The sequence below is a fragment of the Felis catus genome, chromosome E1 (assembly GCF_018350175.1).
Source record: "Felis catus isolate Fca126 chromosome E1, F.catus_Fca126_mat1.0, whole genome shotgun sequence".
Lineage (NCBI taxonomy): Eukaryota > Metazoa > Chordata > Mammalia > Carnivora > Felidae > Felis > Felis catus.
Window position 1 is genome coordinate 2,707,161 of NC_058381.1, and position 22,700 is coordinate 2,729,860.

Here is a 22,700-nt window from a genome sequence, read left to right on the forward strand (position 1 = left end):
GTGTGCGTGCACGTGTGTACCATCTACTCAAAAGTGGGGGCGCCCGGGGGGCTCAGGTGGTTAAGTCTCCGACTCCCGATTTCAGCTCCGGTCATGATCTCCCCGTTCGTGGGTTCGAGCCCCGCGTCGGGCTCTGCGCTGACAGCGCGGAGCCTGCTTGGGATTCTCTCTCTCCCTCTGTCTCTGCTCCTCCCCTGCTCACTGAACTCTCTCAAAAGAAATAAATACACCTTAAAAATCAATAAAAATTTAAAAAGTTGAGTGACAAGAGAAGACGAGAAAAGAGAAAGTGAGCGGAGATGTGGACAGCCAAGAGGCAGGCAGGCAGACAGCCGGGCCAAAAGGCAGGCAGACGCTCTGAGGGACCGGAAATACACGAAGGGAAACGGATGGCCGGCAGGAGGGCGAGAAGCGAGAAAAGGCAGGGTTGGAGGGGGTGGGGTATGGCAAGAAGGCGGGTAAGGCTTTGGGGCCTGGGGGTCACTGACAGGTGCGGGGAAGAGCGACCACCGCCATCGACGGGACGCTGATACTGCTGGTATTGAGGAAGCCAAGGGGGAGGAAGCCGACGTGCAGTCAGACTGAAAAGATACAAGCATTAACCAGTGGGATGGCAGCAGGCGAGCGGGGTAGACAGGCAAACAGACAGACATAAAGGGCGGCAAGGAAAAATCATGAACTTAACAGGCATAAATAAGACGGGAACAAGTAGGAGATAAGAGGCAAACCGAGATAGGGAGCCACGGCAGGGCCTGGAAGGTAGACAAACCAAGAGACGAGGGCTAAAAAAGTGACAGAGACAGGCAGGCGGGGAGACAGATGGCTAGAGAGAGAGAGAGAGAGAGAGAGAGGGGTGGGCAAACAGCCAGAGAAGCAGACAGACAACCAGAGAGAGGAAGAGGCTGCCAGCCAGTCGGGGAGGAGCAGACAGGCGGGCAGGCAGACACCAGAACAGGAGCAAGCAGGTAGAGGGGCAGGCGGAAGCAAGGAGAGCAGAGGGGAAACGGAGAGGTCGGCAGGAGAGGAAAGAGAAGAGGGGAGGCGGGCAGGCAGAGGGGACACGGACAAGAGCGAGAATGGAGTGAATGAACAGATCTGTCTGCAAAGCACACGAGGGGGTGACGGACGTGTGGCCAGAGATCCACACCTGCAGCTCATGGGCACACGAGGGCAGGCAGAGGCGCTCGGCGCAGGGGGAGAGGGCACCGAGGCTGGGGGACTGTGGCGCACACGATGTGCAGGGCTGTCCACATACACGTGGGGACACTCTTCACACACACACATGCGTGCGTGCGCGCACACACACACACACACGGACCAGAAAGAGGAGGGAGGCAGGCACACGCGGGGAAGAGAGAAGTAAACAGAAACAAGACAGGGCTGGAAAGTCACTTCGAGGTAGAACAGCCTGAGCGGCCAAAGGGACGAGAGAATCAGTCTTGGAGAGAAAACACAGACACACACAGAGAGGCCCACCCACAGAAAGAGGGGGACACCCACATGGACTCGCACAAAGACACCGAGGGAAGGGATGGAACAAAATGGAACAGAAGAGGGACAGTAGTCAGACCCGGGCGCGGGGATGATACAAGAGCGGAGACCAGAGGATTCCAAAGGCCGCGTTCAGAGAAGGCTGGAAATCAATGCTCAGTCTAGTGCATTAGTGTGTGTGTCCGGGGAGGGGGGTGTACGTCAATAAAGAATGTTTCAGCCTCCCAAGCAAAACCTGGCAGGGTATTCCCTGTCCTGAATCCTGTCCCCCTTGCTGCCTACCTACCCCTCCCTCGTAAGGTGCTCCTGAACACTGTGGGGGGCTGCTGGGTGGCTCCAGGGGGAGAGAAATAAATAACCCAGGAGAGAAACTATCCCTCCGTGCCAGGGGCATGGGGTGGGCCTCAAGGAAGGGGCAGAGTGCGACAGAAAGAACGGGAGGGAGGTGTTGTTCGGAAAGGCGACCAGAAGAAACAAACAAAAAAAGGGTAGAACGGAACCACTGTGCCTCCTTCCGCTAGCACTGCTCAACGGGCAAGTCCCAGGACTTCTGTGATCCAGTCTCGGGATGAGGCAGCCACTTTGGGGGACTCCTTTTCGGGCTCCCACCTGATCCCCCGAAGCCACTGGGGTACAGTGGGAAATCCTGGGCCAACCGAGTCAGAGGGAGACGTGAGGGTAACCCCTACCTCTTTCTCTTGCTCAGTCCCAGTACTTTTCTGTGGCAGGGTACCTGAGTTCCTTCCACTTTACCAGTGTCGGAGATCGCGGAGGAAGGGAGGTACACTGCAACGCGAGAAAAAGAGAAAACAATTTCACGATTCTCAGACTTGACTCTTTCCCCCCTTATTCTAAAAATCTGTTCTACCAACCCCTAAATTAATTTCCCAAGTCAGATGAATTTTAAGAGTCGAGCAGTTGGGGGAGGGGGAGGGGGAGGTAAAGCAGCAAAGAGTGAAGATAAAATTTACAACAATTATAAATCCCCGAAAAGGCTGGGCAAAGGGGAGAATCAAACATGGACTCCTTTGAAAAAAAAAAAAAAAACTCAATCATCGGATCTATTCATATCTCTCCCCCCCCCCAAAGTCACTGGGATTTCTATCACTTTTTTTAAAAGAAAGGGGGAAAAAATCCAGTACCGCTCCTCACTTGAAAGATACGTACACAATTAAATGCGTTTTGACTTCAGTGAGGTATGGAGAAACACAGTTATATATAAACATATATTTCATCTTTTCCTTTTCAATGCCTGAAGGGGAAAAAAAAAAAAAAACCCTTCACATCAAACCACTCCCTTCTGAAGTATTCAGAAAAAAAAAAAAAAAGCTTTTCTTTAAGAGAAGGGAGGTGGGGAGGAAGAGACTAGTAAAGAAAAGAAAAATATTTAAATCTAGTTGGACTAGTATCTAACTAGTTAACCTTTAACAATTTATGCTGATGTCAGACTGAGCATGAGTACTGATTAATGCCCCCCCTCAAATATTTTTTATAGGGGGGGGAGTTAGAAAGAGCAGCCATTTTTGTTTTATGCAGAAATCCTTCATGCCCCCCCCAACGCGCACACACACACACACACACACACACACACACACACGCGCGCGCGCGCGCACACACACACACACTCACACACACAGTACACAAGGAAAATATCTCTATTAATCTGTGCACTAATCAGTTATGAAAAAAGGGAGAAATTTGTGGGTTTCTGGGTAAGGGCTTGGAGATGGGGGTGTAACAGGGAGGAGAATGGGGGGGCGAAAAATGAAATATTAAGCCAGCCATTTTGTTTTAAAAGGGGATTTTTCCCCCCTCTCCCTTTCTTCATGGAGGGGGTGGCGGTGCTGGGGGGGGGTTGTTTTAAAAATAATTTCAAGGCGGCCATCTTAGTGCCTCAGCTCTGAGAAATATTTCTGAGCGCCCCCCTCAGAATTTAAATATATTTAAAGCAACGGAGAGGGGGGCCGAGAGAAGTCGAAAACTTTTATATATATATATATATATTTTTTTAATCCCCCTTTCTTGTTCTCTTGGGAGGAAGGGGAGGGGGGGGAAAGTCTCTCAATTTTTTCCAAGACAATTTTTGGGGGTGGTTCGGCCCCCCTCGTGAGCCGGCGGCCCCGAGGGGGGGTCTGGAGGGGGGTGGCCCGGGGGTTTGGGGGCTGGGGGAGGCGGTGGGGAGGAGGAGGAGGACGCCGCCGCCGAGGAGGAGGAGGAGGAGGAGGAGGAGGAGGAGGAGGAGGTGGTGGTGGTAGCGGTGGGGGAGGCGGGCGGGCGGTGGGTGGGGGGGTGGTGGGGGGGCCAGAGCCACAGGATGGCTTCCCCTCTGAGGGACGAGGAGGAGGAGGAGGAGGAGATGGTGGTGTCGGAGGAGGAAGAAGAGGAGGAAGAAGAGGGCGACGAGGAGGAGGAGGAGGTGGAGGCGGCCGACGAGGACTACGAGGAGGACGACGACGAGGGAGTGCTCGGGCGCGGGCCGGGCCACGACCGGGGCCGCGACCGCCACAGCCCCCCCGGCTGCCACCTCTTCCCGCCGCCGCCGCCGCCGCCGCCGCTGCCCCCGCCGCCGCCGCCGCCGCCCCCGCCGCCAGGTAAGCGGCCGCCCCGACTCCCGCCTCCCCCCCCACCCGCCCCCCAGCCCGAGCGGGAGCCGCGGGCGCGCGAGGCCGGGCGGGGGCGAGGCACCCACCGCGCGGCCGAGCCGAGGCGAATCCGGGGCGCCGTGTCGGGCCCGTGGCCCCGCGGCGGGCCGGGCGGGCCGGGGCGGCGGCGGCGGGCGGCGGCGGCGGCGGGCGGCCGCGGGGCCAGGCCTCTTCCCCTCCCCCGCCGCACCCCTCCCCCGCCGCCGCCGCCGCCGCCGCCGCCCGCCGCCGCCGCCGCCCGCCGCCGCCCGCCGCCGCCGCCGCCGTCTCCGCCGCCGCCCCGGCTGGAGAGCGCTGGGCGCGAGCTGCGCGCGCGGACCGGGCCACTCGGTCGCGGCTTTCGGGGGAGGAGGAGGAGGAGATTTTTTTTTTTTTTTACCCTCGGCGGGGAGGGGGTAGGCAGGAAACGGCCGCGGCGAAGCCAGGGCCCCCTCCCTGGCCGAGCGAGGGACCGCGGAGACCCTGGCGGCCGGACGGCGGCGTGGAGGAGGGGCGCGTGGGGGAGGGGCGGCCGCGCGGGCGCCCCCCGAGCTCCGGCCGGAGTGGGGTGGCACTGAGGTAACGGGGGCTCTCCGCGTGTTGTGGAGCGGACCGTGGTGCCACCCCCCCCCTCCCCCAGGAGTTGGGGAGACGGGGATGGGGGGGTCGGACCCCCACCTGCGGGGACCTCAGCGCCCGCCAACTCCGGGGCGTGCGGTGGCACGTGGGGGAGGGGTCGTGTGAATGTTTGTGGGCGGCTGGCGACCAGGGGCAGGTGGTGGCCACACTCCAGGCAGACCACTTCCTGGAGTCAGACCTGAGCCTACCGCCTCTCCCGCCCCCCCCCCCCCCCAGCTCGCCATAGGGAGAGCACTCCTTTAAGATTGGGGAGCGAGGGGAGAGTGCCTGAGAAACCAGATGCCCCCAACTCCACCCCCTCTATCTCCAGTCTGCTCCGGGCTCTTTTGTGTCAAGTGCGGGGGGTGGGGGGGGGTGCCCAGCGTGACCCCGGCAGTCTGGGGTGGCCGAGCTGCCCAGCTGTGACTCTCACGTGGCTGCCATTCACTGTCACTCACTCTCTCGCGGAAACCACCCGCACCTTGATCACGCTGGGGGGCGTGAACTGCCCACCCAGCTGTTCTGCAGCTTGACCGTCACTCAGCACCCCTCCCCCGGGATAAGCCCCCCGGCTCCCTCTGGGCATTTCCACCGGTGGTGGAAGGGACAGACTGCCGCGTCGCATGGAGGGGGGGGGGGCGGGGGGGGGGGAGACAGCAGTGGCCCCACTCAGACCACCCTCCTAGTGGACTGATTTTTAATCTTCTTGTGGATAGGGGAGCATCCTCAGGGTGTTCACATTTTCTGCTTGGGGATGAAAGGGGACATCCACACCCCCAGGCCCCTGGGTGACACGAAGCACAAATGCACCAAACTTCAAGACGTCTCACATCACGCTCTTTGTAAAACTGTCATATTGATCTGCGTGGTTTAGGTAGCAAATGTTCCCCTCGAGTTGAGACAAGCTTTGAGGGAGTGTGGGGTGCCTTCTTGGGGGGGGGGGGCAGGAGACTGCGTGTCTGATGGAAACAGGACCCTCCCCCACCCCAGGCTTGTCTGAAAAAGGGAAAAGTTTTTAGAAAGTTATCCCAGAGAACCCAGGGATTTGCAAGAGGGGAAAGGAATAAAGAATCGTGGGGAGGGGGGCGCCTGGGACACAGCAGACGAGCTAAGAAGAGGGAAAGGAAGGATGTCAGGTTGTGTTAGGGCACTGGCGGCTCTCACCTATTTGTACTGCGAACTTGGAATGTGGCATTCGGGTGTCTTTGATCCCGGATTTGGGTACGGGAGAGAGAGGAGCATGAAAGAATCTGAGGTCGAGGTGGGTCTTTGTGTCAGTTCTCCCGCCCCCTCTCCCCCCTGCTCTCCGAATAGCCGAGGAGAAACGTCAAAAAAAAAAAAAATTTTTTTTTTTTTAATTTGTATTTGCAGTGAAAACCCACCTCCCCGCTCTCCCAGGGCTGTCTTACCCTCCCCCTCCCAGCCCTCCGAGTCAAAGGAGTGACCCAGATGCACCCCCCAGATGACTTTCTGAGGCAAAACTTTGGGGAAAATATTTTTAGTTCCCTCGTTATTTCTGTCTGCCTGAAGTGTGGGCAAAAGAAGCCTCCTCGGAGGAAATTTGTGCGGGCCGCCCCCCCTCAGCCTTCGCCAGAATATGACTTTGGACGTATCCGAGGTCTATTGTTTTTCATTCTGCTTTGATTCTCACCATTTTGTTTTACATTCTTACCCAAGACCAGTTTGATCCCTTCCCCCCTCTCAGCTCCTTACATTGTTAAACGTCTAAAATAATAGCGCTCGTGTTGGTGGGGGAAGGGAGCAGGAAGCCCAAAAACTCATTTCTTCTCCCTCCCCCTTCTGGCAAGTCTCGAGAAATAATATAACATAATATATAGATGTGATTCCGTGGGGGTGGGGGTGGGGAGTGATTGTGGGTGGTGCGGAAAATTCTGGTAGTTTCTTTGCAAAAGGTCTGAAAATACAAACCCACCCCCTGCGTGCAGTACGCATGTGCAACAGACCTATTATGGTGGTGCGTTGTGGGGGAGGGAGGGGAATTTGAGAAAAAATAAATATATGTGTGAGAGATTGATGGCGAGATTAGGAGGGGAGCGGGGCGGGCGGGAGGCGCGGCCCGGGGCCTGGCTCCTCCCGCCTCCCCCCTCCCGCCTCCCTGGCGCGCCTGGCCCCGCCCCCGCCGCGCGCCGCCCTCCGCCCCCGCCCGCTCCGGGCTCGGAGCCGGGGTGTGGGAGAGTCTGGGCGCCGGGCCAGCATTGAGTGGCTGCTGAGACCGAGGTTGGGACTTGGATTTGCTTTATTGCCCTCCCTTTCCTTTCCTCGCCGTTGCTCCCCGCCTCTCCCCGCCGCCGCCGTCCTCCCTCCCCCCCACCCCCCCCACCCCGAGTCCGGGAGCCTCCTGCCGGGGCGGGGAGTGCGGTGAACTGGCGGCGAGGTCCCGGGGCAGGTGCCCCCATCCCCGGCGGGGCGGGTGGCGGCCCGGGGCCTCTTCCCTGATGCGGAGCCAGTTGGCCTGCCCTCGCCACCGCCCCGGCGGCCTCCCGTTTCCATGTTCACATTAACCCACGTCTGGGGGGGGGGGGGGTTAGGGCGAGCTGGCCACGGGGCAGGGCGGCTCGGTGACTTCCTACTCCAGCCCGCAAGCGGACTTCACGGCCCCCCGGGGCCCTTTACGGGCTCCCCCCGCCCCCAGCCCCGTCCTAGAATGCCTCCCTGCACCAGGGGGACACGGGATGTTTTGAGGACAAGTGACATTGAGGAAGGAGGTGCTGGGATCCTGAGGCAGTGGAAGCCCTGTTAATTGTGGCTAATTTCCCCTTGGCCCTTGTGCCACGAAGGATTGTGTGTCCTAGAGCAAGGGGCTGGGCCAGGCCCAGGCCCAGGCCCAGGCCCAGGCCCAGGCTTTCCTCCTGCATGGCTGCCTGGGCCCAGCTGGGACAGGTCTGGCTGGTTAGGCTGGTGCTTGCTGGAGGGGGGAGGGAGGCCATCAGTGTCTTCCCCAGACTGGCAGGGGTCATGAAGAAGGGGGGGAGCATCAGGGAAGCACCCCCCCCACCCCACCCCTGCCTGGGGAGAAAGCCAGGGACCTAGCCCTTTGCAGGTACAGGCTGTCCTCTGGATTTGCGCTCACCAGTACGTTCGAGTGCTAGTGCCTTGGAGGACGCACGTGCAGGGTGTGTCTTTGTCTCGCATCTTTGTTTGGGTCTCCCTCACGGCTTCTGTGTGAATGGGACTAAATTTGCAGACTAAGGGTGAGACCAGGGGACAAAGGGTGGGGCCCCTGAGTTCTCTAAGAGAGCAGGGGTGTGGAAATAGATCTGAGGGAGGGTTCCAGGCTACTTGGGAAGAGGAGGAATGTTCAGGGAGTTGTGGAGACTTTCGTAGGGTCAGGGTGTGACGAAGGAGCCAGACACTGCGGTCCTGTGGGCAAGACGTGAAAATGACTGGCGAGGACTGCTTTTCCTCCAAGGCTGTGTTGGGGTGACAGGAGGCTTGGCGATCGTCTGCGGAAACATAAATAGAGGCCTCCCTCGTGGCAAAAAGGATGTGAGGGCCCCGGGGTGTTAGTGTGAGAACCCAGGTGTCCACCTTTGGCTCTCCCCTCTCAGCATCTGGCTTAGGGAGCTGCCAGCTTGTGTCTCCCCACTCCAAGTGCTGGGGTCAGGCCAGGCCAGCAGCTGGGCATGGCTTCCCCGGTTCCTGGGCAGGATGCCAGCTGGCTGAGCAAGGGGGAACGCAGGAGGGGCCCTGGCGGCGTCTGAAAGGACCTGCCACAGTCAGAGCCCATGGCCTAGAGCCTGCTCCCTTGTTAGTAGGAGGGGAGAGGAGGGAGTGGTTTGGCTGCTCTTCCCTCCTGACCCCTGACCTCCCATTCAGAACCCAAGCGCCCCAGAGTACTCGAAGCACTCTCTGTGCGCATGCAGCGAAGGGAGGCAAGGTTTGGAGGAGTTCATGGCCGAGTTCCTGGAGAGTTGGGAACAGAAGAGGTGAGGGAGGGTGAGGTCTAGGGACCGCCGAGACTGGAGGCTCAGGGTTTCTGGTGCTCTCCGCCCCAAAGATAAGGACGACCTTCGGCTGCTGCCTTCGGCCTTGGGCGTGAAGAAGAGAAAACGAGGACCCAAGAAGCAGAAGGAGAACAAGCCAGGGAAGCCCCGAAAACGCAAGAAGCTCGTAAGTGTCGAGGACGCCCGTCTCCACAGCGAGGCTCGGCAGACCTGTTCTCTGAGACCCGCGTTACCTCTGGTCCCTGTTACCGAGCGTGGGGGGATCCTGAACTCAGGGAGGTCTGACGCCCCTCCCCGCTCTTGCTGGCCTGGAGCTCGTGGATGGCGGGGGCAGGGGGCGGCGGGGGTGGGGGGGCTGACTAGCCCCACTCCCTACAACCCAGTAAGAGCCCAGCTGCCCCCGGGACTTGCCTTAGCAGCAGGGAGTAGCAGTTGAGAGCAGAGGCTGCGGAGGCCAACGGGAGCCTGGTAGTTCTGTGTCTTCTTGGCGGCTTGGTTAGTTGTCCGTGCCTCAGTTTCCTCATCTGCCAAAAAAAAAAAAAAAAGTGGATAAAAATAGATGAGTTACTATCTCCAGGGATCTGTCGGGAAGACGAAAAGAGAGACGGTGCACGTTGTGTGCTAAGAACAGTTCCTGGCACGTGGTGGGACTGGAGAAATGTTATTTTTACTTCCCCTCCCTTAGGACAGTGAGGAGGAATTTGGCTCTGAGCGAGATGAGTACCGGGAGAAGTCAGAGAGCGGAGGCAGTGAATATGGAACCGGACCAGGTCGGAAACGGAGACGGAAGCACAGAGAAAAAAAGGAGAAGAAGACAAAGCGGCGGAAAAAGGGGGAGGGCGACGGGGGGCAAAAGGTGAGTGGGATTCGGGAGCGAGGGGGACAGGCCCAGGGAGCCAGGGAGGGCCGCAAGGAGGGGTGCGCAGTGGAGAGGCTGTACGGGGATGGGCTGGAGAGCCGGTGGGTCGGTGGGAGGGTGGGGGCGGGGGAGGGGGGCCAGCGTGGGGGCTGGGGAAGCACCTGCCTCCCAGAAGCTTCGTGTCTCCCAGCAGGTAGAACAGAAGTCGTCAGCGACTCTGCTGCTGACCTGGGGCCTGGAGGATGTGGAGCACGTGTTCTCCGAGGAGGATTACCACACGCTCACCAACTACAAAGCCTTCAGCCAGTTCATGAGGTGCGGGAGGGCTGGCGAGTCCTGGTGACCAGACGCGTTCACTTAGGGAGGCCCTGAACCCCTCTAGCGTCAGATAAAGGCTAAGAAACTGCTCCCCGGAGAAATGCACAGCGCAGACACACAAAACTGCGCACAGAACTCCAGAGATGTCCCAGACTCCTACAGACCCAGGGACCGCAGGCAGGACCCCTGCACGGAGTGGGGCAGGTGTCATTCCTGCGCTAGGTGAGAAAACTCTCTAGCGACAGAGCGCAGCGAGGGCCGACAGACCCAGTTTTCCCGAGTCACTTCTCTCTAGACTGAGGCTCAGAGAGAATATCAGTGTGGCCCGATTGCCTGGTTATCCAGGCCCCCGGCCCTTCCTCAGGACCCCGTGAGCATGGAGAACGCATCGCTGGCTGGGGAAGCTGAGCTTCAGTGACTCCCCAAGTAGAACAGGCCAGAGCGGACAGGCCTTCCGGGGAGCAGGCGCTTTAAATAGTGGAGTCCTCTGCGGGTACAGGTCCTGGCTCCGTCTGGGGCCCAGTTTCTTCTTTAAAGTTCAGTTTCTGAGTCTGTAAAATCAGCACCGTCACACCATGTCCCTCATAGGGGGTCTCGCGGGGAGTTGCTGGGGTAAAGAAAGCCCAGGGCACTCAGGGTCTTCCCCGCCCCCGCCGGCCCCGGCCCCTCTGGGGCGTGTGCCATACTGGGTAGCTGTCCTCGGTACTGTGTCTCCCCTGCCTCACTGCTTAGGACAGTGCTTTTGTGATCACCGAGGTCACCTGTGTCCTCATGAGACTTTAACACCCCACCACAGAGCTCCACCTGCCACCCTTTGGGCTCCACCTGCTGGCACCCATTCATCAGGGCCCCTGGAGCTTACTAGAAAAATGCAGAGGATCTTGGCAACATGCAGTATTCGTTAAAAAATAGTTTTTTCTTAACGTTTATTTGCTTTTGAGAGAGAGTGTGAGCTGGGGAAGGGCCGAGAGAGAGGGAGACCCAGAACCAGGCTCCAGGCTCTGAGCTGTCAGCACAGAGCCCAAGGCAGGGCTCGAGCTCACAAGTTGTGAGATCATGACCTGAGCCGAGGTCAGACACTTAACCGACTGAGCCACCCAGGTGCCCCTAAATGCAATGCAGTATTATCTTGAGTATAAAAGACATGATGCATGAGAAAGTGTTTCATGAACTGTCAGATAGTCTAAGTATCTTTACTGACATCTTTTTTTGTTTGTTTCATCCTTTGTTATTTTCCGCGAATTTGTTTTCTTTTTCCCTTTTTTTATATTTTTTTGTTTATTTTTTTTTTCTTTCAAGCTTCTTATTTATTTACTTTTAAAGTGACCTCATTCCTGGGGCACCTGGGTGGCTCAGTCGGGTGGTTAAGTGTCAGACTTCGGCTCAGGTCATGATCTCACGGTTCGTGGGTTCGAGTCCCGCATCAGGCTCTGTACCGAACACTTGCTCAGAGCCTGGAGCCTGCTTCGGATTCTGTGTCTCCTTCTCTCTCTGCTCCTCCTCCGCTTGAGCTCCGTTTCACTCTGTCTCTCAAAAATAAGTAAATGTAAAAAGAAAAACAAAAAACTTAAAGTGACCTCATTCCTAACAGGCCGTATTTTCGCCACCCAGGAACTCTAGCTCGTTCGCAGACTTGGTTGCTGAGGGGAAATGGCAGTGTTCCCGGACCATCTGGGAAGGTTCCGAGTCTTCTGCTTCTATGTTTCCAGGCCCCTGATTGCGAAGAAGAATCCTAAGATCCCGATGTCTAAGATGATGACCATCCTTGGGGCCAAGTGGAGAGAGTTCAGTGCCAACAACCCCTTCAAGGGGTCGGCAGCTGCCGTGGCGGCGGCCGCGGCGGCGGCGGCCGCAGCTGTGGCTGAGCAGGTGTCAGCTGCCGTCTCATCGACCGCCCCCGTAGCACCTTCCGGACCCCCCACCCTTCCAGCACCTCCTTCTGCTGATACCCAGCCCCCACCCATCCGAAGAGCCAAAACCAAAGAGGGCAAAGGTGAGGAACTCTTCGCTCAGAACAGCGGTCACCCCGCTGTCCCGACTGCGCAGCCTCGGATTAGAGCATACGATTGTCTTGTCTCCTTGGCCCTGACTGTCACCGCAGAGACGCTTTCCAGGAAGAGGCGGCAGGGAGACCAGAGGCCCCCGTGACCTCCGTTATTCCAGGGTGTCGTGACCTCTGCTCTTTCTCCCTCACCCCACTCCTCGTTCAGGTCCAGGCCATAAAAGGCGGAGTAAGAGCCCCCGAGTGCCCGACGGACGCAAGAAGCTTCGGGGAAAGAAGATGGCGCCACTCAAAATCAAACTAGGGCTGCTGGGTGGCAAGCGGAAGAAGGGAGGCTCGGTGAGCGGCCCCTGAAGTCCGCTGAGCGCTGGGGAGGAGGGGGCGGGGTGTGTGTCCAGGGCTGGGGGTCCGGACGCAGGGGTCCACGAGGGAAGCCGGAACAGGAGCCAGAGGCCTGGGGCGGGCAGCGGCGTGAAGCCGGCCTCCCTGACCACCACGGGGCTATGGGCAGTATGTCTTTCAGAGCGACGAGGGCCCCGAACCCGAGGCTGAGGAGTCAGACCTGGACAGCGGCAGCGTCCACAGCGCCTCGGGCCGGCCTGATGGCCCTGTCCGCACCAAGAAGCTAAAGAGAGGCCGGCCAGGGAGGAAGAAGAAGAAGGGTGAGGGGTGCTCGCTGTGCGTGGTTTTGACAGCCTGCCTTCCTGCCGTTCGTCCGTGATCTTCATTTTTCCACGCTGTCTCCTTTATTCAACCCTTCTCTCTCCCCGTCCTCCCTCTCTCCTTCTCTCTCCGTGCCCCGTGCCTCCCCTGGTGTGCGCAGCAGTCCTGGGCTGTCCCGCAGTGGCCGGGGAGGACGAGGTTGACGGCTACGAGACGGACCACCAGGATTACTGTGAGGTGTGCCAGCAGGGCGGGGAAATCATTCTGTGCGACACCTGCCCTCGTGCCTACCACCTCGTCTGCCTTGATCCTGAGCTTGACCGGGCTCCTGAGGGCAAATGGAGCTGCCCCCACTGCGTGAGTACGCGGTGCCCTCGGGGACCCCAGCCCCACCCCCATCTTCTTCCTGCCCGCCCCCCCCCCCCCCATGCTTGGGTTGTTCGGTGCCAGATGTGTGAGGTCCCGGGATCCTGGTTCCTCGCCCCCTCCGCCTCCGCCACCCGAATCCACGGCCTCGGAAACTGAGGTGTCCCGCCCCTTCGTTCGCACCCACCTCCTCTGCGCCTCTAGGGTTCGGGTGGCCCGTCTTGGCCTCTGGCTCCCGGTCTCGCCGCTCACGTCCTTCCTTCCTTCCGCCTGTCTCTGTCTGTCCCTGGCCTCCCAGGAGAAGGAGGGGGTCCAGTGGGAGGCCAAGGAGGAGGAGGAGGAGTACGAGGAGGAGGGAGAGGAGGAAGGGGAGAAGGAGGAGGAGGACGACCACATGGAGTACTGTCGCGTGTGCAAGGATGGCGGCGAGCTCCTGTGCTGTGACGCTTGCATTTCTTCCTACCACATCCACTGTCTGAACCCGCCCCTGCCTGACATCCCCAACGGTGAATGGCTGTGTCCCCGATGCACAGTGAGTGCGCCCGCCCCACAGCGTCTACTGGCGGCCTGACTCCTCTCCCCCCTCTGGGACCCAGACATCCAGCGCTCTCCTCTCCCCTCCCCTCCCCTCCCTTGCCCTTTGACTCCCCTGCGGGACCCCTGTTCTCCTGCTCTAACGGTGGGCTGTGTCTGCCTCTGTGTCTCCTCCTCGCGCGTGTCTCCCCCCAAGTGCCCCGTGCTGAAAGGCCGCGTGCAGAAGATCCTGCATTGGCGGTGGGGGGAGCCACCCGTGTCAGTGCCGGCGCCCCAACAGGCGGATGGGAACCCGGATGCCCCACCCCCCCGCCCCCTTCAAGGCCGATCCGAGCGAGAGTTCTTTGTCAAGTGGGTGGGACTGTCCTACTGGCACTGCTCCTGGGCCAAGGAGCTTCAGGTACGAGGCCCCTCCTCTCCCCCTCCTGTCACCCCCTTGGCCGCTGCTGTCACTCGCTCGCCCCTCGGGCGCCGCGGTCCCCCTCCCGCTAGGCCTCTGGCCCTCCTCCTGCCGCTGTCTCCACGTGTGGTTCTCTGGCTCTCCGATCCCGTCCACGTCGGCCTCCCTTAGCTCTCCTCCTTCGAGAAAACCTAGCCTTCCTTAGCTCACTCTCCTTCTGTGTCTGTAAGCACGTGTTACCAGCACCCTCAATCTTGCCGACCTCTTCCCTGCGTCCTTTTGCTCGTTAGGCCCTCGCCAGGCCCTGCCTGTCCTGCCTCGCGCACTGTCCGTTCTCCCGCTTTGGCTTTCCGCGTGTCTCGCCCCCTCTTTCACAGCCCCTTCCCCGGGCCGCTCCCCCCCCCCGGGGCCCTTCCCTGACCCCCCACCCCCCCACTTTGTCCTCTTCGGATGCCGGGACCATCTCTCCCCCGTCCTCTGCGTCCCATCAGTTGGAAATCTTCCACTTGGTGATGTACCGGAACTACCAGCGGAAGAACGACATGGACGAGCCCCCGCCGCTGGACTATGGCTCTGGCGAGGACGACGGGAAGAGTGACAAGCGCAAGGTGAAGGACCCACACTACGCGGAGATGGAGGAAAAGTACTATCGCTTTGGTATCAAGCCGGAGTGGATGACCGTCCACCGCATCATCAACCACAGGTGAGCCTGTGGCCCGTGGGCAGGCCTGCCGGGCTGGGCCGCTCGTGGTGGCGGCCGTGGCCCCGCGTTCGTATTTGTCCGGGAACCAAACGCCTGCTCCCGCTGGATGACTCCCTTTGGGCCTGTGTCCTCAATGGGACAGACCGGGAGGAGAGTCCGGGCGGGCGCGACTCTTCTGTCGTCGCCTCTAATCTGATGACACGCGAGTCTGGGTGTCGGGGCATGAAAGCAAACGTGGAAAACGTGGTTTAGCCAGGCCACTGTTTGTAGTAGCAGTCCTTTCTTGCCGGGACTTGTTACCGCCCGGCGTTATTCTAGGTGTTTACCCATTTCGTCGCTGCCTTCCGCGGCAGAATGTGAGCTCTGTGAGAACAGGGTCATTTGTCTGTTTTTTTCACTGCTGGATCACCCCTGCCCGGAACGGTGCCTCACCTCTCATAGGCGTTCAGTCAATACCGATGAGACGAACAAACGATATAGAAGCCCAGGGATGTTTTCTGATAGTTGATTTTTAAATTTTTTTTGAAGTCTTTATTTTGAGAGCGAGCATGAATGGGGAGGGGCAGAGAGAGAGAGAGAGAAAGAGAGGGACAGAGAGAATCCCAAGCAGGCTCCGCGCTGTGTCAGCAGAGCCCAGCGTGGGGGTCTGAACTCACGAACCACGAGATCATGACCCGAGCCGCGACCAAGCGTCAGGCATTTAACCGACCGAGCCACCCAGACGGCCCTGATAGTTGATCGTTAAGAAGCCATCCGGAAAAAGTTAGGGCGGTCTTCGGCCATCCTGAGTTCCCCTGCAGTGTCCCGCCGTTGAGGATTAGGTAACAGATGCTACGTGTTCGCTGCTGACCGCGTTGGTTAACGATTTCCGTCTATTTGGTCCGTGTTCTTTTTCTCCTCCTGCTCCCCCTCTTGGCCTTCTGCCCGACAGCGTGGATAAAAAGGGGAGTTACCACTATCTGGTGAAATGGAGAGACCTGCCGTACGACCAGTCCACGTGGGAGGAAGATGAGATGAGCATCCCTGAATACGAGGAGCACAAGCAGAGCTACTGGCGACACCGGTGAGGGAGGCAGGTCGTGGGCTAGAGGGAGTCGGAGGCCGGGGCGTGAACGCTAACCCTCAGGCTGAGCGGAGGTCCAGTAGGGACAGGCGCCCCACCTGGCGTGAGGGCAGGGGGAGCCCGCGCGGGGTTGTCCGGGGTGGGGCCGGGAAAGGGGCGGCGTGAGGAACAGAGCGAAGATCCTGAGTGACGGGGAAGAGGGTGCTGGGGCCGGGGGAGGGTCGGCTCCGGAGGTGAGACCTAAGGGGTGATGGTGAGGAGCCTGGGGGGAAGGAAACGTGAGGGAGTCAGGTTGAGGGGAAGCGGGATGTAGGTCTGGAGGGGTTCAGAAGAGGGCGAACACTCGAGGAGCAGGCCTCGCTCAGACCCGCTCTGTCCCCAGAGAACTAATTATGGGGGAGGACCCGGCCCAGCCCCGCAAGTACAAGAAGAAGAAGAAGGAGCTGCAGGGCGACGGGCCTCCCAGCTCTCCTACGAATGACGTGAGTCCTCCCACTTGGCCCGTCTCCCGTTTCTAGAACCGCGCTGATGGACAGTTTCCCAGGGGCTGTGGACAGGACTGCCCAGTTTCTGCGAGCTCTCTGAGCGGTAGCCCCTCCCTGCGGTGTCCAGCCTTGTCCCGGGAGTGGCCGGGATTTCTGGCAGTGTGCGAGGAAGCCGCTGGAAGCAGCCGCACGCAGGGCTGCCCCGCCGCCAGCCGCCTCTGTCGTGCTGCCGGGGCTGGCTTTCAGGAACGAGGGGGAGGTCCTGGAGACTAGAACGTTCACAGGCTCAGGCCTAGTGGAGGGAGTCGTCGTCCACCTCCACGTCGGTGCCAGGGCGAGGGCGGAGGAGACCAAGGACCCGAGGGGCCCCGACCGTCCCCTTGAGTGTCCGGACTCCTTGCCTCCGCAGCCCACGGTGAAATACGAGACTCAGCCACGGTTTATCACGGCCACGGGAGGCACGCTGCACATGTATCAGCTGGAGGGCTTGAACTGGCTGCGCTTCTCGTGGGCTCAGGGCACCGACACCATCCTGGCTGATGAGATGGGGCTGGGCAAGACCATACAGACCATTGTCTTCCTCTACTCGCTCTATAAGGAGGTGCTGGATGCCGGGGCCCCCGAGGGGAAGAGCGGGGAGTGGAGGGCCCTCGAGGGCAGAGGATGGCAGGGAGGAGCGTGGCAGCCAGAGGACTGGGGTCACATCCGGACTGATGGTCCCCCCCCTACCCTCGACCCCCAGGGCCACACGAAGGGTCCCTTCTTGGTGAGCGCCCCACTCTCCACCATCATTAACTGGGAGCGGGAGTTCCAGATGTGGGCACCCAAGTTCTACGTGGTGACCTACACGGGGGACAAGGACAGCCGGGCCATCATTCGGGAGAACGAGTTTTCCTTCGAAGACAACGCCATCAAAGGTGGCAAGAAAGCTTTTAAGATGAAGGTAGGCCCCTCGACCTTGTCTTCTCTAAGAGCCCCAGCTCTGTTATTTCTCTGCCCCAACCCCAATTTTAGTTTCTCGGCGCTCTCCCTCCTTTCCTCCACCTACTCTCACGCTTCTGCTCTCCTGTCCTGGAGACGTAGGGCGTCCATTCTGTCCTCACTGGCCATGTGTTGGTGGTTCGGGGGCCACGTTCAGTAATCCCTGCGTGGAGTCAAAGTTGGAGGACAGGCTGTCTGGCTCCTCTTTGGCAATCACGGCCAGGATGGGGTGTCTGGTAAAGAACAGGGGTGGAGGTCTAGGCGCCTGGGTGTCGGGTGGCAGCCGAACGGACAATGGCTGTGTTGGCAGAGGGAGGCCCAGGTGAAGTTCCATGTGCTCCTGACATCGTACGAGCTGATCACCATTGATCAGGCAGCACTCGGTTCCATCCGCTGGGCCTGCCTTGTGGTGGATGAAGCCCATCGGCTCAAGAATAACCAGTCCAAGGTGAGCGAGATACCCAGAGCTCGGAGTTTTGCTCTACTTCTAAAAAGGAAAGTTCTGGACTTTCTGTGGTCCGGAAGGCAAGATGCCTGGGGACCTCCGGTGGGGAGAGAGGGACAGACTAGGGATTCGGGGCCTCTCATCCTAAAGGGAACCAGAAAAGTGGATACCGTGGTCCAACCACTTGCCACTAACGAGCCCGTTCTCCTGCCTTTCCTTGCCCCACTTTCTAGTTTTTCAGGGTCCTCAATGGCTACAAGATAGATCATAAGTTGCTGCTGACAGGGACTCCATTGCAGAATAATCTGGAGGAGCTTTTCCATCTGCTTAACTTCCTCACCCCCGAGAGGTTTAAGTAAGTAACTCAGCAGGGCGGTCTGCAGAGATGAGAAGTGGAGGGACGGGGAACCTGAGTGGGCAGAGGATTCATCTAAGTGAAGAATGGAGCCTGAGGTCAGGGGCAAAGAACCTGATGGGCTTTTCAGTTCCTTATCTTCTTCTGGCTGCTAGCAATCTGGAAGGCTTCTTGGAGGAGTTTGCTGACATATCCAAAGAAGACCAGATTAAGAAACTGCATGATTTGCTTGGGCCGCACATGCTGCGGAGGCTCAAGGCTGATGTCTTTAAGAACATGCCAGCCAAGACAGAGCTCATCGTTCGGGTGGAGCTGAGCCCCATGCAGAAGTGAGTTGAGAGCCGGGTGACCTGGACCCGGGGCTGGGGTTTGGTGGCAGCTTTCCAGGACGTGGCGACCCAGGGCGCCCTCATCACTGCCTCCTTTATTGTGTGTCTTCCGCGCCCTGGTCTTTAGGAAATACTACAAGTACATCCTGACTCGGAACTTTGAGGCCTTGAATTCACGAGGTGGTGGGAACCAGGTGTCGCTGCTCAACATCATGATGGACCTTAAGAAGTGCTGCAACCATCCCTACCTCTTTCCTGTGGCTGCTATGGTGACGCACGCACTGGGGGCTGATGGCGCGCTAGCTCTCTGAAAACGGGGCGGCGGGGGGGGGGGGGGGAGTGGAGGCGGGGCGGGGGGCGTGGCACGGAGTTTCTGGGAGGAGTGGGAATGTGCAAGGCGTGGACGCTGGATTTGGGCTTTGGGCATTCTGGGCACAGTCAGAACACGGGGACGGGTTTCCTGATCTTCCCCTCCCTTCTCCTCCCTTTGCAGGAGTCCCCCAAACTGCCCAGTGGGGCTTATGAGGGTGGGGCACTTATTAAGGCATCTGGGAAGCTTATGCTGCTGCAGAAGATGCTGCGAAAGCTGAAGGAGCAAGGACACCGAGTGCTCATCTTCTCGCAGGTGAGCCGGTCTGTAGCTGTGTTGACCTCGGGCCGGTCCCTTGCCTCGGTCCTGTGGCCACCACGGTATGAGAGGCTAGGAGATCACACCCTGGAGGGCGTCTGGTCTGGCTGCATTCATCTTGGCCTCTGATCCCTGTTCTTAACTAAGGTTGTGGAAAGTCGTCGGCCGGCTTCTTTTAAGCCAAATGGGGAAAGGCGGAGGGTGGGTCATCTGTCTGCTCAGGGTCGTCCCTGGGACTGGAACTGTTTCTTAACCAGGAGCGGGACAGGAGCACCCAGAGCTCTTACAAATCCGATGAAAGCGATAGGTCCGCTCTCTGGAAATCTGCACGGACAGACAGTTATGTACAGATTTTCCGGGCATTCGTAGGTTTCCCCGAAACCTTTTGGTGGGTCTCAGAGGAGAATCTCTGCCTCAGGAGACACAATCCTGAGCCCAGCAAGTATGACCAGAACGTGGGGCTTGAAGAACACGAAGAGGGACTGGGCGGGGAGGCTGCACCAGTGGAGCACGGGACGGGGCTGGTGGAAAGTGGAGGGATCGTGGTTGGGGTAAAGACGGGGCCCATCCTGCTGCTCCGTCATTCCAGACTGCGTCCTCTTCTCTTGGCATAGATGACCAAGATGTTGGACCTGCTAGAGGACTTCTTAGACTACGAAGGCTACAAGTACGAGCGCATCGACGGCGGCATCACTGGGGCCCTGAGGCAGGAGGCCATCGATCGGTTCAATGGTGAGCGGGAGAGGCCTAGGCCCCACTTTGCGGGCAAGGCCCATGCCTCCTGTGCCTAGGTTCCCAGCATGGCGGGCATTTATTTACCACCCCGCTTCCGAGCTGGGGGTGCGGTTGTCTGCGGTCGAGGAGTATCTAGTTAGCAGGTGCCTAACCTCTTTCTCTGCCCCCAGCTCCTGGCGCCCAGCAGTTCTGCTTCCTACTGTCCACCCGGGCCGGGGGCCTGGGCATCAATCTGGCCACTGCCGACACTGTCATCATCTTCGATTCCGACTGGAACCCTCATAACGACATCCAGGTGGGAACTCGCCTCCTGGAGCCTCTGCCCCAGTTAGCAGGGAAATGTGGGCTCTGGGCAGAGAGTGTTGTATCCTGGGGTCAGAAAGGAAGCTCTCGGGAATAGATGAGCCTCCGTTCCCAGGCACGTGAGCTGCGTCGCAGGCCCTGCCACCCCCCGACCCCAGTTCATCCCCGCTGTCTCCTTGCCCCTGCAGGCCTTCAGCCGTGCTCACCGGATCGGCCAGGCCAACAAAGTGATGATTTACCGGTTTGTGACTCGAGCGTCCGTGGAGGAGCGCATCACACAGGTGGCCAAGAGGAAGATGATGCTCACCCACCTGGTGGTGCGGCCTGGGCTGGGCTCCAAGGCGGGCTCCATGTCCAAGCAGGAGCTGGACGACATCCTCAAGTTCGGCACCGAGGAGCTGTTCAAGGATGAGAACGAGGGTGAGAACCTTTTCCTGTGGTTTCTGGAAAGCAGCCCCTTGCCCTCACGGGAGCACTTGTCTTCTGAAACCCTTCCAGAAACGCTCCCCTGTGCAGCCTGGGGAGGAAGGTTGGCCTCGCTTCTTACACGGAGGGTGGAAAACAACCACACATCTCTGGACTCCCGGGGAAAGGGTCTTCTCCCCTTTGAGCTCCGGGGAAAAGGAAGCAGATTGGAGGGCTTTTCACTGACCCTTTGCTAAAGTTCTGCCCGAAGTTCTGGTTGGAACTCAGGGTCGCCTCTCGTTCCCGGGCTCCACCAGGGGAGAACAAGGAGGAGGACAGCAGCGTGATTCACTACGACAATGAGGCCATCGCGCGGCTGTTGGACCGGAACCAGGATGCGACAGAGGACACCGACGTGCAGAACATGAACGAGTATCTGAGCTCCTTCAAGGTGGCGCAGTACGTGGTGCGGGAGGAGGACAAGGTGAGAGGCTTGGGGTCACAACGCTGTGTAGCCCGGGCCACCTCTGAAGGGTAGAGTCCCTCATTGGACCTCGAAGTAGGAGGCTCCCCTTCCGCTCTTGTCTTTTATGTGCTCTCTTCCCGTTGCACCCAGCAAAGGGCAGTAGTGGACCTCAGACAGGTTGTTTCCCTAACGGGCGAGAGCAGACTCTGCGGAAGACTTAGGCGAAGAAAGTACCGATAAACACAGAAGGCGGTGCCGCGGTGGCTCTGGGTGAGAGCGAGAGGGACGCAGAGGGCGCTGGAAGAGAGGTTTAGGAGACAGGCAGGTGGGAGCAGAGGAGAAGCACGTCGCTGGTAAGAAGGAAGGAAGGTGTGCGATGCCCAGGACATTCACGCAGAGTCCAGGAAACCGGGCGGCAGGGGAGCAGGGGCTTTGTCGCGGGGCAAGCACCGGGCGGGCGAAGAGGGAGGCTGCCAGCATTCGTTCTGCTGCTTTCAGATTGAGGAGATCGAACGAGAGATCATCAAGCAGGAGGAGAACGTGGACCCCGACTACTGGGAGAAGCTGCTGAGGCATCACTACGAGCAACAGCAGGAAGACCTGGCCCGGAATCTCGGCAAGGGCAAGCGGGTTCGCAAGCAGGTCAACTACAACGACGCCGCTCAGGAGGACCAAGGTGAGGACCGCCCCCGACGGAGGAGCTGGAGAGGGCCGAGGAGGAGTCTGGAGGCCGGGGTGCATTTAGAGGGCCGTGGAGGGGCAAGAGTCTGGGAAGGGTCCGCGGGACCTGCCAGGAGGCCAGGCGGCTTCGTGGGCGGCCTCAGCCAGCTGGTGGCCGCAGAGGCCCCGTGTGGGCACCCGGGGTCCTCGCCTAGTGCAGGACCTGCGGGAGTCGGAGGTGAGCAGGGACGAGGCGAGCGGCGAGCGGACACCACGCTGTTCGGGACGTGGCCCCCGAGTCAGACTGCGGCAGTCACCTGGCGTCACCAGGGGGCCCGGGGCCGGAGAAGGGGAGGCCTCCAGGCAGAAAGGGTTTATCCCGGGAGCCGTCGCCAACCACTGTGCTGCCTCCCCACAGACAACCAGTCCGAATACTCCGTGGGATCGGAGGAGGAAGATGAAGACTTTGATGAGCGTCCAGAAGGTGGCACCTGTTTTCCTGATTTTCCACCTTAACCCTTCCTGTTTCCCTCCCGGAGCCCTTAAGTCCCCTGCTTTTGTGCAAACAAGTGCTTTTCTGGAGACGCGCTAAAAGGACGAGATTCCACTGTTAAAACTTGGAGTATGTGAACACACGGGCTTAGATGGCTAGATGAAAAATCGAGAAAGCTTTACATTCCCACGGGTAACCTGGCTCGCATGGAGTGTCTGTTGCCAGGGTGTTAACGTGCCTGGCTTCTTCCAGGCCTGCTGGGTTGGTAGGGCCGAAAGTGCCACGTGACCCAGGCCTTGCCTGGGTTCTGCGTCTTGGCTGGGGTGCCGAGAAGGACTGAGGGGTGGAGGAGGTGGGGACCCCACTAACCAGGTCACCCTCCCCCTCCACACACACACCCAGGGCGTCGACAGTCCAAGAGGCAGCTCCGGAACGAAAAGGACAAGCCGCTGCCTCCCCTGCTGGCCCGAGTTGGGGGCAACATCGAGGTGAGAGCCGGGCCCAGGCCCCCGCGTGTTCCTTAAGGAGAGGATGAAGCCGGGAGTGGGGGACCGAGGCCGGGTCGCTGAGGGGAAGGACCAAGAAGCGAGATGCCGGGACGCTCACGGCCCGCTGCCCGCTCGCCCTGACCCTCAGGTGCTGGGATTCAACACCCGGCAGCGGAAGGCCTTCCTCAACGCCGTGATGCGCTGGGGGATGCCACCACAGGACGCCTTCACCACGCAGTGGCTGGTGCGGGACCTCAGGGGCAAGACCGAGAAGGAGTTCAAGTGAGTGCGGGCACCCGGGGTGGAGCTGCACGCGAGGGTACG

At 59.6% G+C, this 22,700-nt stretch overlaps 2 protein-coding genes and 1 long non-coding RNA gene across 23 annotated transcripts in view; 1 reads left to right on the forward strand and 2 right to left on the reverse strand.

Moving 5' to 3' along the window:
* Positions 1-4,320, reverse strand: part of LOC102900494 — a 24,687-nt gene extending 20,367 nt beyond the window's left edge. For 3 of the 5 annotated variants that reach the window (XR_006590063.1, XR_006590064.1, XR_006590065.1), the window contains exons 1-3: positions 4,181-4,304; positions 2,659-2,743; positions 2,181-2,277 (exon numbers count right to left, since the gene is read on the reverse strand). This is a non-coding gene — a long non-coding RNA (uncharacterized LOC102900494). Of the gene's footprint in view, positions 1-2,180; positions 2,278-2,658; positions 2,744-4,180 lie in introns of all 5 variants that reach the window. The other 2 variants (XR_002738070.2, XR_006590067.1) reach the window with 1 other exon arrangement.
* Positions 3,770-22,700, forward strand: part of CHD3 (chromodomain helicase DNA binding protein 3) — a 25,540-nt gene continuing 6,609 nt past the window's right edge. For 11 of the 17 annotated variants that reach the window (XM_023243920.2, XM_023243931.2, XM_023243928.2 and 8 more), the window contains exons 1-28: positions 3,770-4,082; positions 8,749-8,861; positions 9,381-9,551; positions 9,727-9,869; positions 11,582-11,865; positions 12,083-12,213; positions 12,386-12,536; positions 12,698-12,894; positions 13,202-13,435; positions 13,634-13,837; positions 14,329-14,540; positions 15,472-15,603; positions 15,986-16,085; positions 16,498-16,689; positions 16,831-17,031; positions 17,380-17,517; positions 17,748-17,869; positions 18,025-18,198; positions 18,326-18,467; positions 18,692-18,823; positions 19,441-19,558; positions 19,732-19,856; positions 20,053-20,284; positions 20,587-20,753; positions 21,234-21,411; positions 21,814-21,879; positions 22,291-22,376; positions 22,525-22,658. In XM_023243920.2, coding sequence (XP_023099688.1) covers positions 3,806-4,082; positions 8,749-8,861; positions 9,381-9,551; positions 9,727-9,869; positions 11,582-11,865; positions 12,083-12,213; positions 12,386-12,536; positions 12,698-12,894; positions 13,202-13,435; positions 13,634-13,837; positions 14,329-14,540; positions 15,472-15,603; positions 15,986-16,085; positions 16,498-16,689; positions 16,831-17,031; positions 17,380-17,517; positions 17,748-17,869; positions 18,025-18,198; positions 18,326-18,467; positions 18,692-18,823; positions 19,441-19,558; positions 19,732-19,856; positions 20,053-20,284; positions 20,587-20,753; positions 21,234-21,411; positions 21,814-21,879; positions 22,291-22,376; positions 22,525-22,658 — 4,556 coding nt within the window. In that variant the 5' untranslated portion in view covers positions 3,770-3,805. The remainder of the gene's footprint in view (positions 4,083-8,748; positions 8,862-9,380; positions 9,552-9,726; positions 9,870-11,581; positions 11,866-12,082; positions 12,214-12,385; positions 12,537-12,697; positions 12,895-13,201; positions 13,436-13,633; positions 13,838-14,328; positions 14,541-15,471; positions 15,604-15,985; positions 16,086-16,497; positions 16,690-16,830; positions 17,032-17,379; positions 17,518-17,747; positions 17,870-18,024; positions 18,199-18,325; positions 18,468-18,691; positions 18,824-19,440; positions 19,559-19,731; positions 19,857-20,052; positions 20,285-20,586; positions 20,754-21,233; positions 21,412-21,813; positions 21,880-22,290; positions 22,377-22,524; positions 22,659-22,700) is intronic. The other 6 variants (XM_023243929.2, XM_023243933.2, XM_023243922.2 and 3 more) reach the window with 5 other exon arrangements.
* The window catches only part of RNF227 (ring finger protein 227), a 23,428-nt gene continuing 9,834 nt past the window's right edge, over positions 9,107-22,700 (reverse strand). The window contains exon 3 of the mRNA XM_045045393.1: positions 9,107-9,219. The gene's annotated coding sequence lies outside the window, so the exon portion shown is untranslated. The remainder of the gene's footprint in view (positions 9,220-22,700) is intronic.